Genomic DNA, 19,804 nt, shown 5'->3' with positions numbered 1-19,804 from the left:
CTTTCGCCAATTAAGAAGCCAGTGTTGGCATTTGATGGCAGCCAGAATGACCTTCCAGCAGTGGACAACGATGCTGAAAAAACATCAGATGAGGAGAATTTACAGCCTAGTGTCGAAGACATGTGTGTCATTGACGAAGTAGACAGCAGCGAATTAGAAGAAGCGTTGGAAGCCGTCGCAGAGACATCTACAGATAACCTTAAAGCTTCAAGTTCTGAGGAGACGCACAAGAGATCTGACAGCGTGAAAGATGTTCAGAAAAAGGACAAAAGCTTGAATGAATCTCCTGCAGCTGACAATTCAGTCCAAACTACCTCAGCTCATAGCGAACCCCTGGATACTGCAAAGAATCAGAACACTGTGCATCTCACACCAAAATCTCCAGAGAGTTCTCGAGAAGTAGCAGACATTTCAAAAAATTACAAGGATAAAACCAAGCTGGTCTCAAACAGCCAGGTAGCTGACTGTGAACCAGTGGAGACCACAGATGGCACAGATCCAAGTGAAATGTCTGCAAGCATTTCTGAGCAGAACACAAGCAACAACTTACAAAAAGCTGACCGTGGAAAGCTAACCGATCTGTCCGCTGCTGTTACACAACCCGCTGTGCTCAATTCAAGTGTACAGCCCCCTAAAACTGCCGTGCCACAGTGCATCTCTCTGGATTCACTCACAGAAGATGCTGTTTCAACACAACCAATGGAAACAAATGTTGATGAAGACATCACTGACAAGGCAAATTCCAAAAGTCAGGAAGTTCCTCCCGTTGTTTCAGCTTCTACCAATTCAGTCATTGAGAACAATGGTTGCTGTCGGCACGATTGTCCTAAAGACACAGATGCTGTATCCAGTACAATCAGCCTGGAATCACTTCCACAAGAAGGGCTGAGTTTATCAGAGGCTATTTATGTTTTAACACAGAATAACGAAGACGCCAATGACTGCAGTGACATCGCAAATGAGCCCAGCTCTTCCACCAGCTGTATTGGCGTGTCCAAAGTTAGTAGTACGACAGAGGAGAAGGTGCTGCCAGAGAGGTACAGTGAACTCACTGTCACACCCAAGACGACCTTCAGCCCCGGAAAGAGGCCGGAGAAGAAGGTCGAGCTGTCAAGTTCTGTGCCTTTACTACATGATGAGGACTCCATGATGCGCACACTGAGCAATCTGAAGAGAATCCCTGATGTCATCAGCCCTCTGAAGAGCCCAGTCAGGATATCCAAGAGAAATCTTCCCCATGTGCACAGCAAGCCTGGTCATGTCAAGAGCCTTCAGAAAGGTAATGTTGGCCTGATAATTAGGCCATGTCACTTTAAATCTTACATGTATTTTTATTAGACTGGTTGTGCTTGCTACAATTTTTGTAGACCTGTTAAAGAACTGAGTTATGATGTCCAAAAGTACTTTGTAAGGCGTGCTACCAGACTGTATCTTAATGATGTTACAAACAGCCAGAGAGGAATGTGAGTGAAAAGTTTTTCAAAGTGGATATGAATGGGAGATTGGTGGTTTCAGAAATGTACATTGAATGGGTGATACATACAAGCCCTATCCAGATGTGGGGGTGGATTTCAGGCACCATCCCACCATTCGACTTACAGATTAGGCAAGCCATAGATTACTTTTAATTATTCTTTCTTGAGTTAAAAAATTATGTTCATAAAATTGCAATAAGTATAAACTGTGTACATCCAAATTTACTTTCTGCAAGAAATATCAGCAGACATTAAAGCAAGTAAATCTGTGCTCATTTGTAGCTGATGTATGTGTTAGCATGGTCAAAAAGAGGTGGACTGGTAGACAGTTGAATATATGTTAATACATATTGTATAAAGCAGAAGTGACAACTGATGAGTATCATGTTGACTGAAGGGGGCAACAAGCAATCAGAAAGAAAGCAAGGCAATATTTGACCCAGTGGAGCTTGAGGATGAGCCCCCAAATTTTCATTTTCAGCCAGATTCCAGTATCTAAGGTGACGGGGACAATGGATTCAGTGCAACTCCAGGATCTTACCAAGGGCATGTGTGACCTCCTGCCAGAATTTTAAAAATTTAGTTCAGTCTGCTCTGAAACTTTGTACTGAATGAAGGTTGTATTAGTTCTGCGAATTTACTAGATGCTTCCACTTTATAACTGACTACTCTTTCTCTCTCTCCTCTGTAGATTTTTCCAGCACACCTGTAGATGGCAGCTTAAAGAAACTGGATGTAAACAAAGAAAACAAGTATCCAGGTTCTCCAGCAAACTGTGACACACCAAATCAAGTGGATAAGGTGTCCGATCTGCCTTTGAGTCTTTCTGGAACAGATCTGGAGGAAGGGGAAATTTTAAGCGAAAGTGATGAGTCAGCTGCAGCTTCCCCTGTGTCTCCAACCAAGAGAGCCAAGCTAGCACAGCCAGTAGGAAATAAACCAAGTCCAAAATCTGTTTTAAAGAGGAAATCTGAAGAGCGACGTGTTGTCTTTTCAAAAGAAATCCACGAAACAGCAGGCACATCAACACGAAGTCCAAAGAGTCGTTTTAAAACGGTTTGCCCTGCAGCAAGCAAAGCTTCTTTTTCCACCGTAGAGGAAATTATGGAGACCTTCAAATTGGTTCGCACTGAGATCCGGAAAAAGTACATGAAGCTTCATAAAACCTTCCCTAAGAAGAGCTTCTATGGGGTGATGGATAATTTTCGGGAGTCCTTTTTGGAGTTTGTGGAAGGTGCTCATTTTAGTGATATATGCGGCCAGGCAGAGGAGCTGAAGTCCATGCTGAAGAAGCTGATAGAATCTGTGTTTGGCAAAGTATCAAATAATGGTATTGTGAAGCGCATTTTCGAACAGCAAGCAGTCGATCTAAAGCAAAAGCTGTGGGACTTCGTAGACGTCCAGGTGGACTACTTGTTCAGAGACATTCAAACGACACTGAAGAGTCATTGTAAACCAGCGAGGGCTCAGGCTGAGGGCAAGAAGCCCAGTAGAGCTGAGCGAGAGTCTCGACAGACTTCTGCAAACAAGCCACAGTGTCAACAGACAGAAGCTCAGACTGCTCCCAACAGCCTGAGTCCGACAAAGTCATGTGTTGTGGTTCCTTACAAAACAGGCCTTGGAAGCCGAGGAAAAGACATCAGAATCACACACATGGAAAAAGATGAAAATGATTCACATCCATCAGATAGCCCAAATACAAAAACTGTGGTTGAGCTTCTTCCTCCCAAAAATCTGCCTATAACTCCAGACAAAAATAAATCTTTGGTGATCTCTCAGAATGGCCCTATGCTTGACAAAACAGACTTTGAGCTACTCACAGAGCAGCAAGCCTCCAGTTTAACGTTCAACCTGGTGAGGGACTCTCAAATGGGAGAAATCTTCAAGTGTCTCCTGCAGGGATCTGACTTATTAGAAAGCAGTAGCATCACTGGAGATAACGCTGCCTGGTCCCTCAGTACTCCGAGGAAGGATAGAGAAAGATTCATCGCCATCACCACACCATCAAAATTCGATTCTCCTTCTAAACTGATCTCCCCAACCAAATTTGACACTCCCTCCAAACTAATTACCACGTGGTCAAGCATTTCACCTCGCAAGATGTCGTCCCCGCGACTGAAAGACCAAATTCCACTGAACCCGGCCTTTTTTGATGAAAGTTGCCTTTTAGAAGTTCCACAGGAGAACAGAACGCTGCTGCAGGCCAGCTTGGCTGCACAGAAGACATACTCGATTCTAGCCGAAGATCTGGCAGTGTCCCTTACCATTCCATCGCCTCTCAAGTCCGACAGCCACCTTAGTTTCCTGCAGCCATCGACCATGAGCATGCAGATCATGTCCACTCCCGACAGCGTTATCAGTGCGCACATAAGCGAGGACGCCCTGCTGGATGGGGAGGATGCCACGGAGCAGGACATTCACCTGGCCCTCGACACTGACAACTCCAGCTGTGGCTCCAGCAGCAGCGTGGCCTCGGAACCACTCGCCACGCCTTTCGTTTTCAAGCCCGACGTGCCCATGCAGGCGCTGGTGATGGAGAAGTCCAACGATCATTTCATTGTGAAGATTCGGCAGGCCAACACAAGTGCCGATAACACTCTGACCGCTGATGACAGCTTCAGTCGAACGCTAATAGAAGACGATCAGCAACAGATGTCAGATATCCATCGTACTCCAGATGAAGGTTTAACACTAACAAGCAAAAATCAAGACATGTCAGTTCAGCCAAATACCTCAAAGGATTGTTTATCCAAAGGTCCTTCGAAAAATTTCCCTGAAGATGCTCCATTGGATAACAGTTTGAACAACGGTTTTCAAAAGTCTGCTGCTGCTTCTGATGAGGGTACAAGTCATACACATGTCAGAGAAGAACACAAAACTCCTACAAAAGGTCTTTCATGTAAACCACAGAAAAGGATCCATCTCTCTAAATCTGCTGTGTCTGATAAGAGTCTGCCTCACCCTGCTGAAAGCTCAGACACGAATCGACATGGCGGAGAATCACGGTCTCACATTTCAGACTCGGAGAGAGAAGAAATGGACGTGTCCGAGTCGGAGAGGAGTCTCACCATTGCTGAGGACACCAGCAGCTCACCGGAGAAACAGCAGAGGGATTGTGACAACGGCAGGAAACGGAAGAGGCATCAAGAGAAATCGAAGGCTAAGAGGTCCAGAAAGGCGGAAAAGGAGAGCGCAGAGGAGATGGCGTCGGGTTTAAAGGAGGCCGACGAGGAGCAGGTGGGGAGCTCACCGACGGCAAGCCTGTCACCCAACAGTCTGTCTGCTAAGAATGTCATCAGGAAGAAGGGCGAGGTGGTGATAACATGGACCAGGTCAGTAGCTGGATGGAAGATTTAAAGCTTGCTGACAGCTAACATGGTTCTGGTATTGTCACGTTTAAAAGAGGCACTGTTTTTAAATGTTGGGAAGGAACTAAGGACACTTACTTGTTACATTCCAAAGCACTTTTTGCTATTTGACAGCCATTCTGCAGAAAGTATAGTTAAGTTTTGGTCCTTTAAAATACATTTTGTTGCTACTTTAACTTGCTACACTAATACCACTACAGCCATTATATCCTTAATGAAATGAGTGTAGATCTTGGCCTCTAGATATTGTTTTCTAATAGGGATTTTACTTTTTATAACTTTATCAACAGCTAAAGGTTAAGGCTACATGTCTAAGGGTTCAGTGCTTAACTTAGATTTGCAATTATGTAACTACATCAATATGCATAAAGAACTATTAACAAAAGAGCCGTTCAATATCTTTTAAAATATACTTCTTTGCATTCCTTTTGAGAGTAAGATTATATGATTGACAGCATTCTCATATGTTTCTGTTAAGTGCAACTGTGGTTAGCCTAGTTTAGCAGGAGCAGCTATCCTGACTTTGCTCAAATCTTGAAGCATATTAACATGCATCTGATTTTGTTGGTGTCTTTTTTGGTCACTGGGTGCAACAGACAGCTAGCCTAGCCACGCTAGACCCATGTTTCTGAATGCACAAGGGTCTCGGCACACTCGACAGGGAGGGAGGCGGGCTAAAAGGTTGTCTATCAAATCACTCTGCAGCAATTGGGTAGGTATACAACCAATCAGCGCAACGAATAGGCTCCTAGAGCGCCAGAAATCAGAGGATGCGGTAGTTCAGTGAAGCCTTATTTATACAGTCAATGGGTGAAGCTCAAGTATATTACAGACATGTTAACAGAAAGATTATTCAGAGTCGGTGCTAATGGAGCTCAACGACTGTTGTTGTTTTTGTTGTCGACCCTGGCAGAGAATTAAATTCGTTGCCGTGGGTTGTCAAGCTCGGCTAGGCTAGTTGTTTCCGGTTGTTTCTGTCAGAATCGTCGCGCCTCTGTCGTCACTTAGTTACGCCCGCCTTCTGACTCTACACTTCATGGTGATTCGTCGGCCAGTTTTAGGAGAATCCAGCCTCAAGCCTTATGGAGGGTAACTAGACCCACCCTGGCAGAGAATTAAATTCGTTGCCGTGGGTTGTCTAGCGCGGCTAGGCTAACAGACAGCCACTACATTTGGCTTTTGTTCCCCAAAATGTAGCACACATCACACTAGTACACAAATAGGTAGTTTTTTTTTTTTCAGTTCAGTTTAAAGCAAGAAGCTTTAGAGGCAGTTATGTAGAGATTTTCCAGCTGCTTCTTTATGTTTTAAGTCTTTTTGCTCAGCTAGAAACTGTTACTCATGTGTTGGAGGCAGATTAAGAAGTTCCATATAAAGATGTGGTTGCAAAAACGGCGCTCAGTGTCTTTGTGTTCCTCATTCCAGAGATGAAGATCGAGCTATTCTGATTGAACTGAAGACAAAAGGCGCCTCACGTGAAACTTTCTCTGCCCTGTCAGAGAAGCTTAACAAGCCATCAGCGCAGGTAAATGAATCTCTCCTCTTTTTTTTCTTTTTTTGTTGTAGTTATGTATTCTAAGACTGTCAAATGAGCATGTGATAAATGTTGATTCTTATTTCTTTCCCCCTCAGATTGCTCACAGATTTCACCAGCTCATGAAGCTTTTCAAGAAGCAGGAGAAAAAGGACACCTGATCTCTCTGACTGTGCGTGCAAATAGTTCTTGTGTTGGAGCTTTTCTCCTTGTGTGTGGTTGCACCGGTACTTCGCGTGACGTGGTGTGGAAAGAAGTGAACGCAGAGTGTTTTGAGTCATGACACGTTTTTGAGGCTTCTGTGTCCATCAAGATCCAAAGCCATGCATCAACCATCGGCTATCACAAACATGGACAGGAGTTTTAGCCACGTGTTGATATTTATTTGAAGGTGAAAATCTGGTTTGAGGTGTTTTGTTTTAGATACCCAATTACCTACTCGTACTATTTGGAACAATGAAGCGTCCTCTCAGTAAAAACACAGGCAGTGCTTCTGATGCACTTTTTGTTTTTTTTGCAATCAGAACTACAGCACCAAGTCTGGATATTTACTTATATCTAATCCTCACAGAAGTGGAGAAACAGTTGCTTTTCTTATACATTTCAAAAATGTTCACAAATCCTTAGGTTAATTAAACACCTAAAATGTAATACACATTTTAATCTAAACAACTGAGGGGAACTACCTTCAAACTACGATAATTCGAGCTTCCAAGGCAAGTCTACTCAAATTTTCTTAATTCTAATTACATTTTTAGTTGCAGATGCTCACTATAAACAATTTGAAGCATCACCTGTCCGTAGATCACTTGCTAACAGACTGATCGTTTCGGCCTTTTTATTAGGATACCTGTAATATTTGGGATCTTATTTTATTGGCAGTATTCGTGTGTGAATCGAGTGCTTTATACGTTTGAAGGTAGTTAACATGTTTACAATCCATGCACATGATCTCTGTTAATACACGTGAAACATTTTGTCTGTGGGCTTGATTGAAATTTGTTCTTCTTTTTTGCTTATTGACAGTATGGAAGACAATATTGTGAATACTGTATATACTTCTTTACTGAAAATAAAGTTTTATTTATTTATGTTGGTGTCAAGGTTGAGTTTTTATAATTTCAAGCGTTCAAGAAAATAATAGAAATAGTGCAAAATAGCTAAAGGGGAATGATGTACAGTGTCTTACAAAAGTAGAACTGAGGTTAGACTTCAGTCTAATATACACTGCAAAAACTCAATCTTACCAAGTCTGTCTTATTTGTAGTCAAAATTTCTCATCTCACTTGATTTAAAATAAATTAAGTGACATTTCAGCAAGATGGAGGGACTTGTTTTAAGATAATGCATCTTAAATATCTTGTTAAGTCGACCAATCTTGAAATTATCTTGTTTTAACCTTCGTGTCATCCTGCGGGTGAAATTGGCCCGAAAAATGTGGAAAATATATATATATATATATATATATATATTCACAGTGAAAACTTCTACATTTTCAATTTTTTGGGGAAATTTTTAAAAATTTGTTGGTGAAAAAAAAAAGAAATATTAAAAAAAATGTTTCTTTAAGAACATTCGGGAAACAAATCAACCAAAATCGAGCAATTTTTGCTCGATTTTGGTTGATTTTTTCCCCCGAATGTTCTTAAAGAAAATATTGGAACTTTTAATGATATATATGTAATCACTTTAGATATTTTTAGGATTTTTTTTTTGAAGATTTTTGTTCATTTTTTGAAATACTTACAATTTTTTAGATTTTCTATTTTTTTATTTATTTTTTTTCTTTCCAAATTTGGGGATTTTTTGGGGGGAAAATAAAACTTTGAAGGGAAACTTGTCAGGAATTTTCTTCCTGAAGATTTGGGGAAATTGTTGCTGAATTTTTGGATTTTATTTCAGACAAGGTAACGATATTTTTTTGGTGCCATAAATGAGGACAACAGGAGGGTTAAGACACCTAAGCTTGACAATCATGGTAAAATACAGCTTAAGATAAGTTTTCCCAGCTAATTTTAAGATCTCAATATTCTAAATATATCTTATTTCAAGAAATCTTACCAAGCCATTTTTCACTTGTTCTATTGGCAGATTTTTTTTTAAAAACTTATTTCAAGGTGAAAGTTCTTTGAAATAATTTTTTTTTCTTGTTTTGAGAGGGGCATTTTTTCCAGTGTAATTTCTGTAAAGGACTGACTTGCAGATGTGACATGTTGCCCCGGTGTTTCCTTTTGTGTGGATTCTTCATACATAAAAGGGCGGTGGGTGTCCAATTTTCATTTTAGTCCTTTTCATCTGTAAGCAGAGAAAATAAAGAGAATCTAAGAGATAAAAGAAACCATTTGTGGACTGAAACACAGGACAGGTCAGTGACAAAACAACAGCTGATGACAGAAAAATCATTGAACCTGTGAAGAGAAACCCCCCACAAAAAAGTCAAATTATTAGCAGGCTTTTGGAGGGCATTGTACAGCATCTATCCCAGTGGGAGATAACATGTTGGGTAGCTCTACATACTGTGTGCACCATGACACAAATATTCATAAAGTGGGCCACAAAGTATGGAAATTGAGGCCAGTGCCTAGGGGTGCCATTTGTAACTCAGTAGCAGAGCAGGCAGTGACAGTAAGTGGAGGACAGGAGTAAACAGGGCTGCTGCTAGACTTGACTGTACCATGTTTTGGATGGATGCCTTATATTTCACTGTCAGATTAAATATACCACTCAGTGTGACTCAATCATGCGATGCTGTGTGAGTCATTTAAGTGTCGGGCACAAAAATCCTTTCAAATCTTCTCTCCGTCTTTGATCATCAGTGTGTCTTTGGTGATTGTTACAGGCAACCTTGTAAGTCTAAAAGCATGCAAGGCTTTCCATATTTTTAAACACAGCTACTGCTTCATTTTAAATGGTTTTTCAAATCTAGTCCAGAGTATGTCTGAGTACCCAAGTTTTTAATTTCGTATTCTGTTTCAATGTGTGTCAAGCTGCTTTAGATATATCCCTCTTAAGCACAGATCCACCTTGAAAGTCAGGTCTTCATCCCTGATCAGTAATGATATTTGCTGTATATAAACAGCAATGCAGATTATCTGTAGGTATTTGTGCCCATTTAGAACATCTAAAGCAGATTAGGGCCTAGGCACCTCATAAATTCTTGCAGTAAAATCTCAACAGAATCTTAGTCCTGGTAGTCCAAATTAGTTACCACATAAGGACTGTTAACTTAAGCGTTATCTTACTTTATACATTATACTTGGACTCACTGTAATAGCTGAACTCTCATCCTCGCCTTGGTACATTCTAGAGCATCTTTTCATCGACTACTCTGTGTTTGGCTTCATTCATTCTCCCTTCAATTCTGATCAGTCTCTCTGTTCCTGCTGCTGAGAAGAACCTGCATACGATGATACTGCCACCGCCGTACTTCACCAAGCTGATAGTATTAACAGGTAATGAGCTGGGTCTGCTGTTCAACAGAATTAGTGCTTGGAGATATTGATTATTATTTCATCTGATCAATATTTTTTTTCCAAGTCCTTTGATTCTACCCACACCTGGCAACTGGAAATTTCTTGTATTAAGCTGCCTGATTTGATATTAGTGAGGATAAAGCGGTGTATAGAGAATGGATGGATGGATGGTCAAACATTGGCAAAGGTCTGACTCAGTTCTGTGCAGGCTCGTCTACTTCCACCCCAGCTGTGAAAACCAGCTGATTTTGTTCACAGAAACACTATCACAGTAAAAACAAAGGAAAGATTCAAACACGAATTGCTGACACCAAGTTGGAAAAACATCATTGTCTAAAGCATCACTGCATGTTGTAGAATTGAAAATTAAACCTCAAACTGAGCTCCATTTCCTCAGAAAAGGGGGAATTCATTGTGTATTGACAGTTGATGCTATTTCCAATGTAGTGTCCTCTTAAAAGTAGCAGGGTGAACCTTACCTCAGGGCATTATAGGGTGATGTGGTGGATCAATGGCCTCAAACTGGAGTCCTAGTTTGCAGCAGCTTTCAAATAGTGTCAGCTACACCGCACCATAGTGCCGTCTGTCTTCGAGGGATGACCAATGATTCCCGATGTCACCGCAGATGAATCTCTTCTTATAATGGCTTCATGCTAAAGCACACAAGAAACTAGAAACGTGAGTAAAACCCATTTTACTGCATCATTCTGTTTATATACGAAACCCTACAAACTACTCAAATATTTTCTTTACTAACTTACAGCCAACAATAATATGACAGAAGATGGGGGATTGGAACTTATTAGGGAGCATTTTAGAAGAGGTCCACATTCATTCCACCATCGTGGGGAAGATCTGGCTCACCATCCTCTTCATTTTCCGGATGCTTGTACTCGGTGTTGCTGCTGAGGATGTGTGGGACGATGAACAGAGTGAGTTTGTTTGCAACACAGAACAACCCGGCTGCAAGAACGTCTGCTACGACCAGGCTTTCCCCATCTCCCTCATCCGCTACTGGGTACTGCAGATCATCTTTGTGTCGTCTCCCTCACTGGTCTACATGGGCCACGCTTTGTACCGTCTGAGAACACTTGAGAAGGAGCGGCACAGGAAGAAAGCCTTTCTGAAAGCTGAGCTGGAGGGGACAGACCCCGTCCAGGAGGACCATAAGAGGATCGAGCGAGAGCTCAGGAAACTGGATGAACAGAAAAGAGTAAGGAAAGCTCCACTCAGAGGCTCCTTGCTGCGCACATATGTTTTCCATATCTTGACCAGATCTGTGGTGGAGGTGGGTTTCATTATTGGTCAGTGTGCTCTGTACGGCATCGGACTGTCACCTCTGTACAAATGTGAAAGGCTGCCTTGTCCCAACAGTGTCGACTGTTTTGTGTCACGACCAACAGAGAAGAATATTTTCATGGTTTTCATGCTGGTCATTGCTGGAGTTTCTTTATTCCTCAACCTCCTGGAGATTTTCCATCTGGGGGTTAAGAGGATCAAGCTGATTCTGTATGGATACAGATATGGAGACGATGACAGTATGTGCAGGTCAAAGAAAAACTCAATGGTGCAGCAGGTTTGTGTGCTCACCAACTCCTCACCACAGAGGTTGATGCAGCTCACCCACATGACCTGCTCTGTTGTGCCTGATGCTCATGGGGAGACTCTGCCTTTGCATTTGGCTCCAGTGGCCCTTCAGAATCAGGAGGTCTCCAACAACTCCCACCAGCAGCCTGCACAGATGTATCAGGCGAGTCAAGCTGACACCCAACAGCCGGGGCCCGTGGAGCGGCGCCACACTCTGGAGAACAGGAAGCCCTCCTGCAGCAGCGATGAGTCGAATGGACCTCACAGCTCGGGCAAGCCACGTTATGCAGGGCCCCGACCTACACTGACAGCCGGCCACATGGAGATCCCAGCAGCCCTGAGGAACCCGCAGAGGAAGCAGAGCAGAGTGAGTGTCTGCAAGGAGCTCAGTGACATGAGCGATTCTCTGGAGAGCGACCATAACCCTACACCAGCCAGGAAGTGCAGCTTTATGTCTCGGGGACTGTCGGAGAACAAACTAGCCAGTTCGTCTGACAGCGGAGGCTCTCAGAGCGGAGCAGACATCGAGGCCCAGCTACTCAACCAGGGGGAAAGTCCAGTGATGACACCGCCGCCTCCAGCCAGTGGCAGGAGGATGTCCATGGTGAGCAGAATTGGCTGAGTGATAAGATTAACTGAATGCATTCATAAAGACCTCATACAAACTGTGACTGACTGAAAACTTTGCCTATAGAATATTTTAAATACCTTAAGGCAGATTAATAATGTGAATCCAGTGACCCATTGTTAAATGTGTGGCTGCCATCTGTCACATCAGTTCCACTTTAATCTGCTCCCAAGCTGTGATTGACCTCTGGATTGTTTTTCATTTGGGCATCGACAAATCAATAGAAAAGCTAATTCACACCTTATCATGAAAACGAGTGACAGTGTTTGTATTTAGGGTTTGCAGGTTTATGCTGCTCTCTGCTGGACAACACTGAGACACAAAATTCCTCATAGATTAACTGAAAACAAGACTGATAGGGAGTTGTGGTTGAAATAGCATTCTATTGCACCTAAAATCAGACCAGATTTCACAATGATTTCACCAATTTTACTTCTCTTGAATGTTTTGAAGTTTTAGATGTTAACGAGAACAATGAGTATGTGTGGGATGTTTTGGATTGAATAATTCGAGATTAAAAGGTTCTCATTTTCATAGATTTTAGATTTTTCAGTGAGGCAATTTCAGGAGGTTCTGACCACACTATTTCTATTTTTTATTTAAGAAACTAAAGCAGGGGCTCATTGTTACTCAAAGAAGACTATTTTCATACATCTTGAAACATGACTGAAGAAGAATCTTTAAACTACCAAAGAAGAGGAAAAACAAGCTTTTTCAGCTGCAGTTTAGATACGTCTGTGATTTGAATAGTAACATGTTGTCAACATTTTTTTTCTTCCAGAGTATGATTCTGGAGCTGTCCTCAATCATGAAAAAGTAAACTGAAAATGACCATTTTGGGACCAAGCTGGAGGACACATGGGAGTTCTAAAGGGGCCGAGGGCTCCTGATCGCAAAGCAAATCTCATCCTGTCTCTTGACAGCAATATTTTGTATAAACGGTGTTTTAACAGTATGTATTATGCATGAACAAGAGACTCAGTTCAGTCACACTAACACACCATTCCAGGGGCAGATACTTTATGATTTGCTTCATGTTCTATGCAAAAGATACCTCCAGCATCTGACTACTTTCACACTGATTGCGACCGACTTGCTGTTGAGATTAGAGGGAAGTTTTGGAGACATTGAATCAAACATCAATCACAATTGTATTTGGGCCGAAACATATGTGACTGCTCATAAAATGAGACCTAACAACTGTTGCAACGACATTTGACAGAAGATTGTATTCAAAGACAGTGGAATTGGCAACCACGAAAAAACAAAAAACACAGATTTAAAATAATGTTCATGGTTCATCCATATACTGCATATAAAGTATACTTTCTCCAAGTGCAGAGAATGTAGAGTGTAAAATGTCATGGAAACGGGCAGTGCCATCTTTGCTGGCAATGCCATTTGCAACCAGAGATTGTGCTGTAATGACCAGGTATTGGAGACAATGTACTGGTATTCTTTCTAGAAAAAATGTGATGAGTAACTGCTAGTTGTCTATCCAGCAAGCTACATATCAGCTACTTTTTTCCCGCAGCATGGGTACTAATTAAATTAGCTTTCAAAACACAAATTAATGTTGTGAAAAGATCTGCAAAGGTCCCCCCAGAGCCCTCATTTTGTAGTTTGAAACAGACAATGATAAATGACACACGACAGCCCCTCCACATTCTATTGATTTCCTGAACAAGGATGGCTTTTTTCTTTTTTTAACATCTCATTGAATCAAATAACTTAAAGAGCACAATTCATCATAGAAAACAATTTAACAAATAACCACATGGTAAGAAATACTTCAAATGAAAGACAGAAATTGGCCATTTTTTGGAAAACTAAAAATCCTGGAAAATGCTGGAGCCTATCTCAGCAGACACAAACGTTTTCGTTTTAAAACTCGAGTCTCGATTTGACTGTTTTTCTCAGGAGGTTGGACTTCAGCCTTTGCGGTGGAGGGTTGAACCCTCAGTTCCAAAACTTTCCAAAGCCTCCAGACCTCCCGAGTCCTCAGGACCTGAGCTTTCACACAGTCTGAGGACTGAAATTTTCTAAGTCCCTCATTAGATCTCTGTTAGATTTAACTTTCAGACAGTTCCTAAGGAGTTGTCTGTTAGTTTGAACCTTCAGACAGTCTGAGGGCTGAAGTTTTAAAAGTTTCTCTGTTAGTTTGAACTTTCTGGTTAACAGAAGCCTGAAAACTTGTGGCCATGAGTCTTGATTTCACATTTAGACCATCCATCTGAGTTCTTCTCAGACCTTCACCTGTGGGTTCTTTACAAATCCTGAACAAACTTTGATTCTCTTCACTGAACAGTAAAGTTTGTGGAGATCAGAAAGTAACATTAGTCTGATTGATGCCTTCAATGACTAGTAGACTTTTATCTGTAAAGCAGTTTTCTTAAAAGAGCTCTTAGTAAATCTGTCCGCAGTCAAACCAAGACTATCGAAAGACGAAATGTTTGAAGAAACAACTTGATGTTTTCATTTCAGACTAGAAAACACTTTAAGACCTTTATCTGTTTTTGCTCTTTTTGATCGTTTTATTGTCACTTCTGTTTAATTTGATTTTCTAAAGTCTAACTGGTGTCTTTTCAAATGTTTTGTCTTCAGTTTGATTCTTCTTGTTTAGTTTTGATCTTATCTCAACTTTTCTTTTCTAATGTCTGATTTTATTCTGAAATGTTGTCTTTAATGTTTAATTTTCTTTTTAAATGTTTCATTGTATTTTCTGTTTAATTCCTATTAAAAGCTTTACTGTCTTTGATTTAATTTTCTAATTAAAATTTCATTTTTTTAAATAAATGTTTTGCCTTTTTAAAGTTTTGATAATCTAATTAAATGCTTTGTATTTTTTAAATGTTAAATATTCTTGTTTAATTGTATTTTTAAAATGTTTCATTATCTAAAATATTTCATCTTTAATCTTTAATATTTCTGTTTAAAAAATTGTTCAATTTCGTAATTACATGTTTTATATCTAATGTTTAATTTTCTAATTAAATATTTAATGTAATTTAATTGTATTTAATGTTTAATTTTCTTTTTAAATTTATTGTGTTGAATGTTTTTTCCTTTGATTTTATTTTTTTTAAATGTAGTTGTAGCCCTGCGACAGACTGGTGACCTGTCCTGGGTGTCCCCTGCCTTCGCCCGAGTCAGATGGGATAGGCTCCAGCACCCCCCGCGACCCTAACGAGGATAAAGCGGTGTATAGAGAATGGATGGATAAATGTAGTTTATTTCTTTAGTCTTTTGTTTGTCAAGATTTTAACCCCACCCTTAAAAATGAAACAACCCCTTAAATCACAATGAAAATACTTCTGTTGTCACAATCATGAGTTAGTTATTCAGTTTATCAATTTAACTTTATTTGTTCAGCACCTTTCACACATGACAAAACTGAACAAGCAAAGAGAATAAATGATGCTAAAACTATGATTAAAACTCAAACATTTAAAAAAAAAAGATTTAACATGATAAAATATGTTGTGTCCAGGGGATGGAGGGAGGTCATTGACGTCTTCTTGGGCTCACACAGTAAATCATTCATTTAAAATAGAAACCTGATATTCAGTCTAAGGAAGCTGCAGAGCGACAGAAGAACCAACAATATCTCCCGTTTTCTCCTTTAATCAGTCGACTCTTCTTGTGCTTTCAGACCAAAGAACTACAGACTCTTCACAACCTGCTCAAACTCTTGGTACCAAACCCGGTTCAGTGAAGAGAAGCAGAGGAAATGTTTGACTGCAGACATAAAGCAGGAAGACACTGAGCTGTTCCTGATGACACCAAGCAGCCACCTGGACAGCCAATAGAAACATAGCTTACTGGAAGTCCAGAGGGCTTCTTCTTATGAATTTCAGGCAGGATGGATGCCTTCTGGTACATTGTTGCCTCTTGCAGGTCAGGGTGAGAATGCAGAATTTAGACCATTCCTACTTCCAAAGATGTAATCCTGTGGAGTTGATAAAGTGACTGCATTCACCGTCCTTGCCTGATTCTCTCTAGTCCAGAGGGCTGGCTTAGTGAAGTAAATGTTGTTTAAAGTTGAAGCAGAAAGTTAACAAAGAAAGTTGAAAACCACCTTCTGATACATGAAATCTGAGTTTTCACACATAGAACACCTGAACATGTCAAACTGGTTCCATAATAGAACCTTCACTGTAAAAATGTCACAGTATGGTGTGTTGCTCAAAAAACATTATGACCCGGCTATCTAGGGTCGCCCAGGAGCAACACAAAAACAGGACAAACACTGGTTTCCAGGGGGTTAGGAGACTATTTATTTGAAAGAGTAAGTTTACAACAACACAACAAGTGAGCAGAAAAATCCCAAAGTCTGTCTTTCGTTCAGCTGAAAATATTAGTTTTTGTCTTTTTTATTGACCAAACTTTTCAGGAAGTAGATGAAGAATAATTAACACTCTCATGTAGAAGTCCAACTTATTTTGGATCCTTGTGGAGAGTTTAATCTTCTAGTTTGTAAAGCTGTTGAGTTTTCAAGTCACATGGATTGTTTTGACATTTAATAGAGAGTTTAGTGTCTGATTGTAATTCTGTTCAGTGAATGGATAATTTAAGTTATGAAGATATGTTTTGTTTTTGCTTAAGCACTTCTTGTTGTTTAGTTGGCTGATGTGGTCAGCTTGAAGCTGTTGAGTGTGTGCATTAAAATGTTATTACAAATGTTACAAAGTGGTTGCTGGAGTTATTTCAGTTATGCATATATTTATGGAAAATACTGAAATGTGTTGTGCACATCCAGCCACAGAACTTTCATCTATATTTTGCATGAAGAATCATTTTCAATACTGCTTGCCCTTGCTCTGTTTTTGTTTTCAGATTTTATAACCTGCTATGGCATGAATTTTTAATTTTGGAGGAAAAAAATATTTCACCCTAGTTTATGGGAGCTTGGAGATCTTGGAGATCCCCCCCCCCCCATCCCCCCACCAGATTTTGGTTTGTTGCCTCAGGGCAACAAGATGCTATGAGGGTACTATAATAAGTGGAATGAGGAACAAACAAGAAATAAATTCATTAGAAGTATTTTTTCAACAACATTAATTTCAACAAGTTTTATTTAAAGAAACATCAGCCACAAATGGTTTAACAATTAATGGGTCAGAGATAGCTGCAATGTATGTTCATGTTCCTGAATATGTGTTTCTGTGTGATACTGATTGAATCAGTGTTTCTCTCTTTTTTTTTTTTTTTTACAAAGCACAATATGTATCATTCTGTATGGAGCCTCAGGAAACAGTTGGTGCTGGATGTGAAACAGGTGGACGTCACATTTTTGACACTTGGCCTTAGGTGTACCTTTGCATCCTGGTACCTTGCATCTCCCTTTCTTTTCATCCATGACCATCCAGTGGGCTGTGGCGTCCAGATGTACATCAGGGACCGGAATGGGTGTAGTGGGTCCTCTTCTCTTCATACTTCCCAGCATTTGTGGAACTGGGACGACCTCCTTTCCGCTCCAGATCCTTGCCACTTTTGCACAAGCTTTCTGCGATGTATCACTTGAACGTAAAAGCCTCATTTGTTCCTCTCTTCTCATCCCAGTGCTCTTGCAGTCTCTCCTGTAGAGCAGCCATGCAGTCACAATGGTCATGTCGATAAAGTGGAACATCAGCCGGTGGTACCACTTCTTCGACCTAATTTTGTTGAGGTACAGTGCAATGAGAGAGTCCAGCAGATCCACCCCACCCATATCCTTATTGTACTCTCTCACCACAGCAGGACAAGGGACTTGGATCTTCTTTTTTTGCTTGCCATCCCCCCTATCAACCTCATTGACTGGGTGTGCCCCAATGTAATTCCTGAGAAGACTGACTGAACAGTTATCATACCACTTCACGGCATACAAAGTGGTGTCTCCAAGCATGGCCATTTTCTGTTCAAAATATCCATGTCCAGTTCTCTTCAACTCAGTATCGCACATCATGTTGATCCCCGGTAGTCTGTTGCTACGAACAGTTCCAGTACAGTGAATTCCCTGCTGAGCAAGTGTGAGTATGAGAGGGACACTTGTGAACCAGTTGTCGAAGAACATCTTGTAGTTCTGCTGTGTAGGTATTGGCTGGGCCAGGCGGAGGACAATGTTGCCACTTGCTCCTACATCAGGCAGCTCTGGGCTCTCCCTGTGTAGATCTCAAAATTGTATGGGTTTTGATGGCAGGTATTGCTTGAGTCTATTTCTTCCCTTGAAAGGAACCATCTGCTCATCTACAGTCAGCTTCTCACCCATGGGGATCGTCTGAAGCTTTGAGGTAAGATGAGTAACCACTGGTCGGATTTTTTGGAGTGGATCAACATGTTCTCCTTGTCTCACTTCATTGTTGTTAAAGTGCAGGGATCTTTTGATGAACTCCCATCGATTTAGTGTCATGGTCTCAGCTACCTGGGACACTCGTGTGGCTTTGTTCCAAAACATGCGGGTGCCAGGTAATCCAAACAATGACATATACACTGCTGTACCTATGAACGGCTCCAGTTCTTTAGTAGTGAGGTTAACTGACTTGTTGGTGTCACACTGAATAGCATATAAATTGGATTGCTGTACAACTACTTCCAGAATGTCTTCAGAAAAAAACATCTTGAAGTATTCATAGGGGGACATGATATGATCTGATTTTGGAAGGCTGGCCTGCCATTCTGGGTAATCAGGGATGGTGGCACTGGGGGGTGTTCTCCACCAGGGTAAGCGTGGCACATCATCATCATCATCTTCATTTTACTCTTCATTTGCTGACTCATTCTCATCAGACAGACCATCTGTTTTCAAAAGAAACCAGGAAGCATAAAATTAGAATAGATCATATACCTCTAATGCACACATACACACACATGTTCATTACATATAGTATGTTACTTTACTGACTCCAGGTTGGTGGGCATGCAGCAACAGGGAGCAAGTACAAGGTGGGAAGGTATACTGGAGAAGAAGGTTTCCTGTTCAGAGATCTGGAAGGCAGAACCACGACGCATCAGGTTCATGGTGCGGGCTGCTTATGATGTCCTGCCCAGTCCATCAAACCTTCACCTCTGGGGGATGAGTGACTCTCCAGCCTGTGCCCTGTGCTCCAGGAAGGGCTCTTTAGAGCACATCCTAAGCAGCTACACAATAGCCCTGGGAGAGGGTCGCTACCGGTAGAGACATGACCAGGTGCTGAGAACAGTAGCAGAGACCATTGCTAACGCTGTGGCTGCTAGTAAGTGCGCAGGGCTTACTAGCCTTTGCTAAAATTGGTGAAAATGATAATTAAATGGTGACAATATTTAGCTAATTTAGATTTGAAGCATGCAGAGTCTGACACTCCTGACCTGACAATTCAAATGTATGTTCACTTTTATATAATTAATGGTGTGAAATAACATATTCAGTTTAAAATGAGTATTAAGGAATACTTATTGGACCTGGGAGGTGGTTATGAAACAGGGCTCCATCCTCTAGACAGAGGAAGGCACTTTAAAGCTGCACTAATCAATATTTTAATATTAAATGAATACATGTATGGTCAAAGGGACCATACAGAAACATAATTTTTATGCATCTCTCTCCTGTACGAGGACATTTGTGTCTTTTGGCTCACTATTTTGGTTTTATTGTCTGCAACTTTGTTTTTGTCAAGGACAGTTGTCTTTAAATGAAAAAGCTCAGATGGAAACAGACTAGCTGGTCAACATAATGAAGCATTTAGAAATTGAACAGCCAGATCTTTCCCTCAAGAGTCAGCCAA

The 19,804-nt window shown here is 41.0% G+C and overlaps 1 protein-coding gene across 1 annotated transcript; it reads left to right on the top strand.

Moving 5' to 3' along the window:
* Positions 1-10,623: 10,623 nt before the first annotated feature.
* gja10b (gap junction protein alpha 10 b) lies at positions 10,624-14,634 on the top strand. Its single transcript, XM_022211614.2, has 2 exons — positions 10,624-12,041; positions 12,847-14,634. The coding sequence occupies exons 1-2, from the start codon at positions 10,635-10,637 to the stop codon at positions 12,883-12,885; spliced, it is 1,446 nt and encodes a 481-aa protein (XP_022067306.2). The 5' UTR covers positions 10,624-10,634; the 3' UTR covers positions 12,886-14,634.
* The last annotated feature ends 5,170 nt before the right edge of the window (positions 14,635-19,804 follow it).

Source organism: Acanthochromis polyacanthus, chromosome 16 (assembly GCF_021347895.1).
Source record: "Acanthochromis polyacanthus isolate Apoly-LR-REF ecotype Palm Island chromosome 16, KAUST_Apoly_ChrSc, whole genome shotgun sequence".
NCBI classification, from domain to species: domain Eukaryota; kingdom Metazoa; phylum Chordata; class Actinopteri; family Pomacentridae; genus Acanthochromis; species Acanthochromis polyacanthus.
Note: the sequence above shows the minus strand (reverse complement) of the source record. Positions and strands in the feature narration are given on the sequence as shown.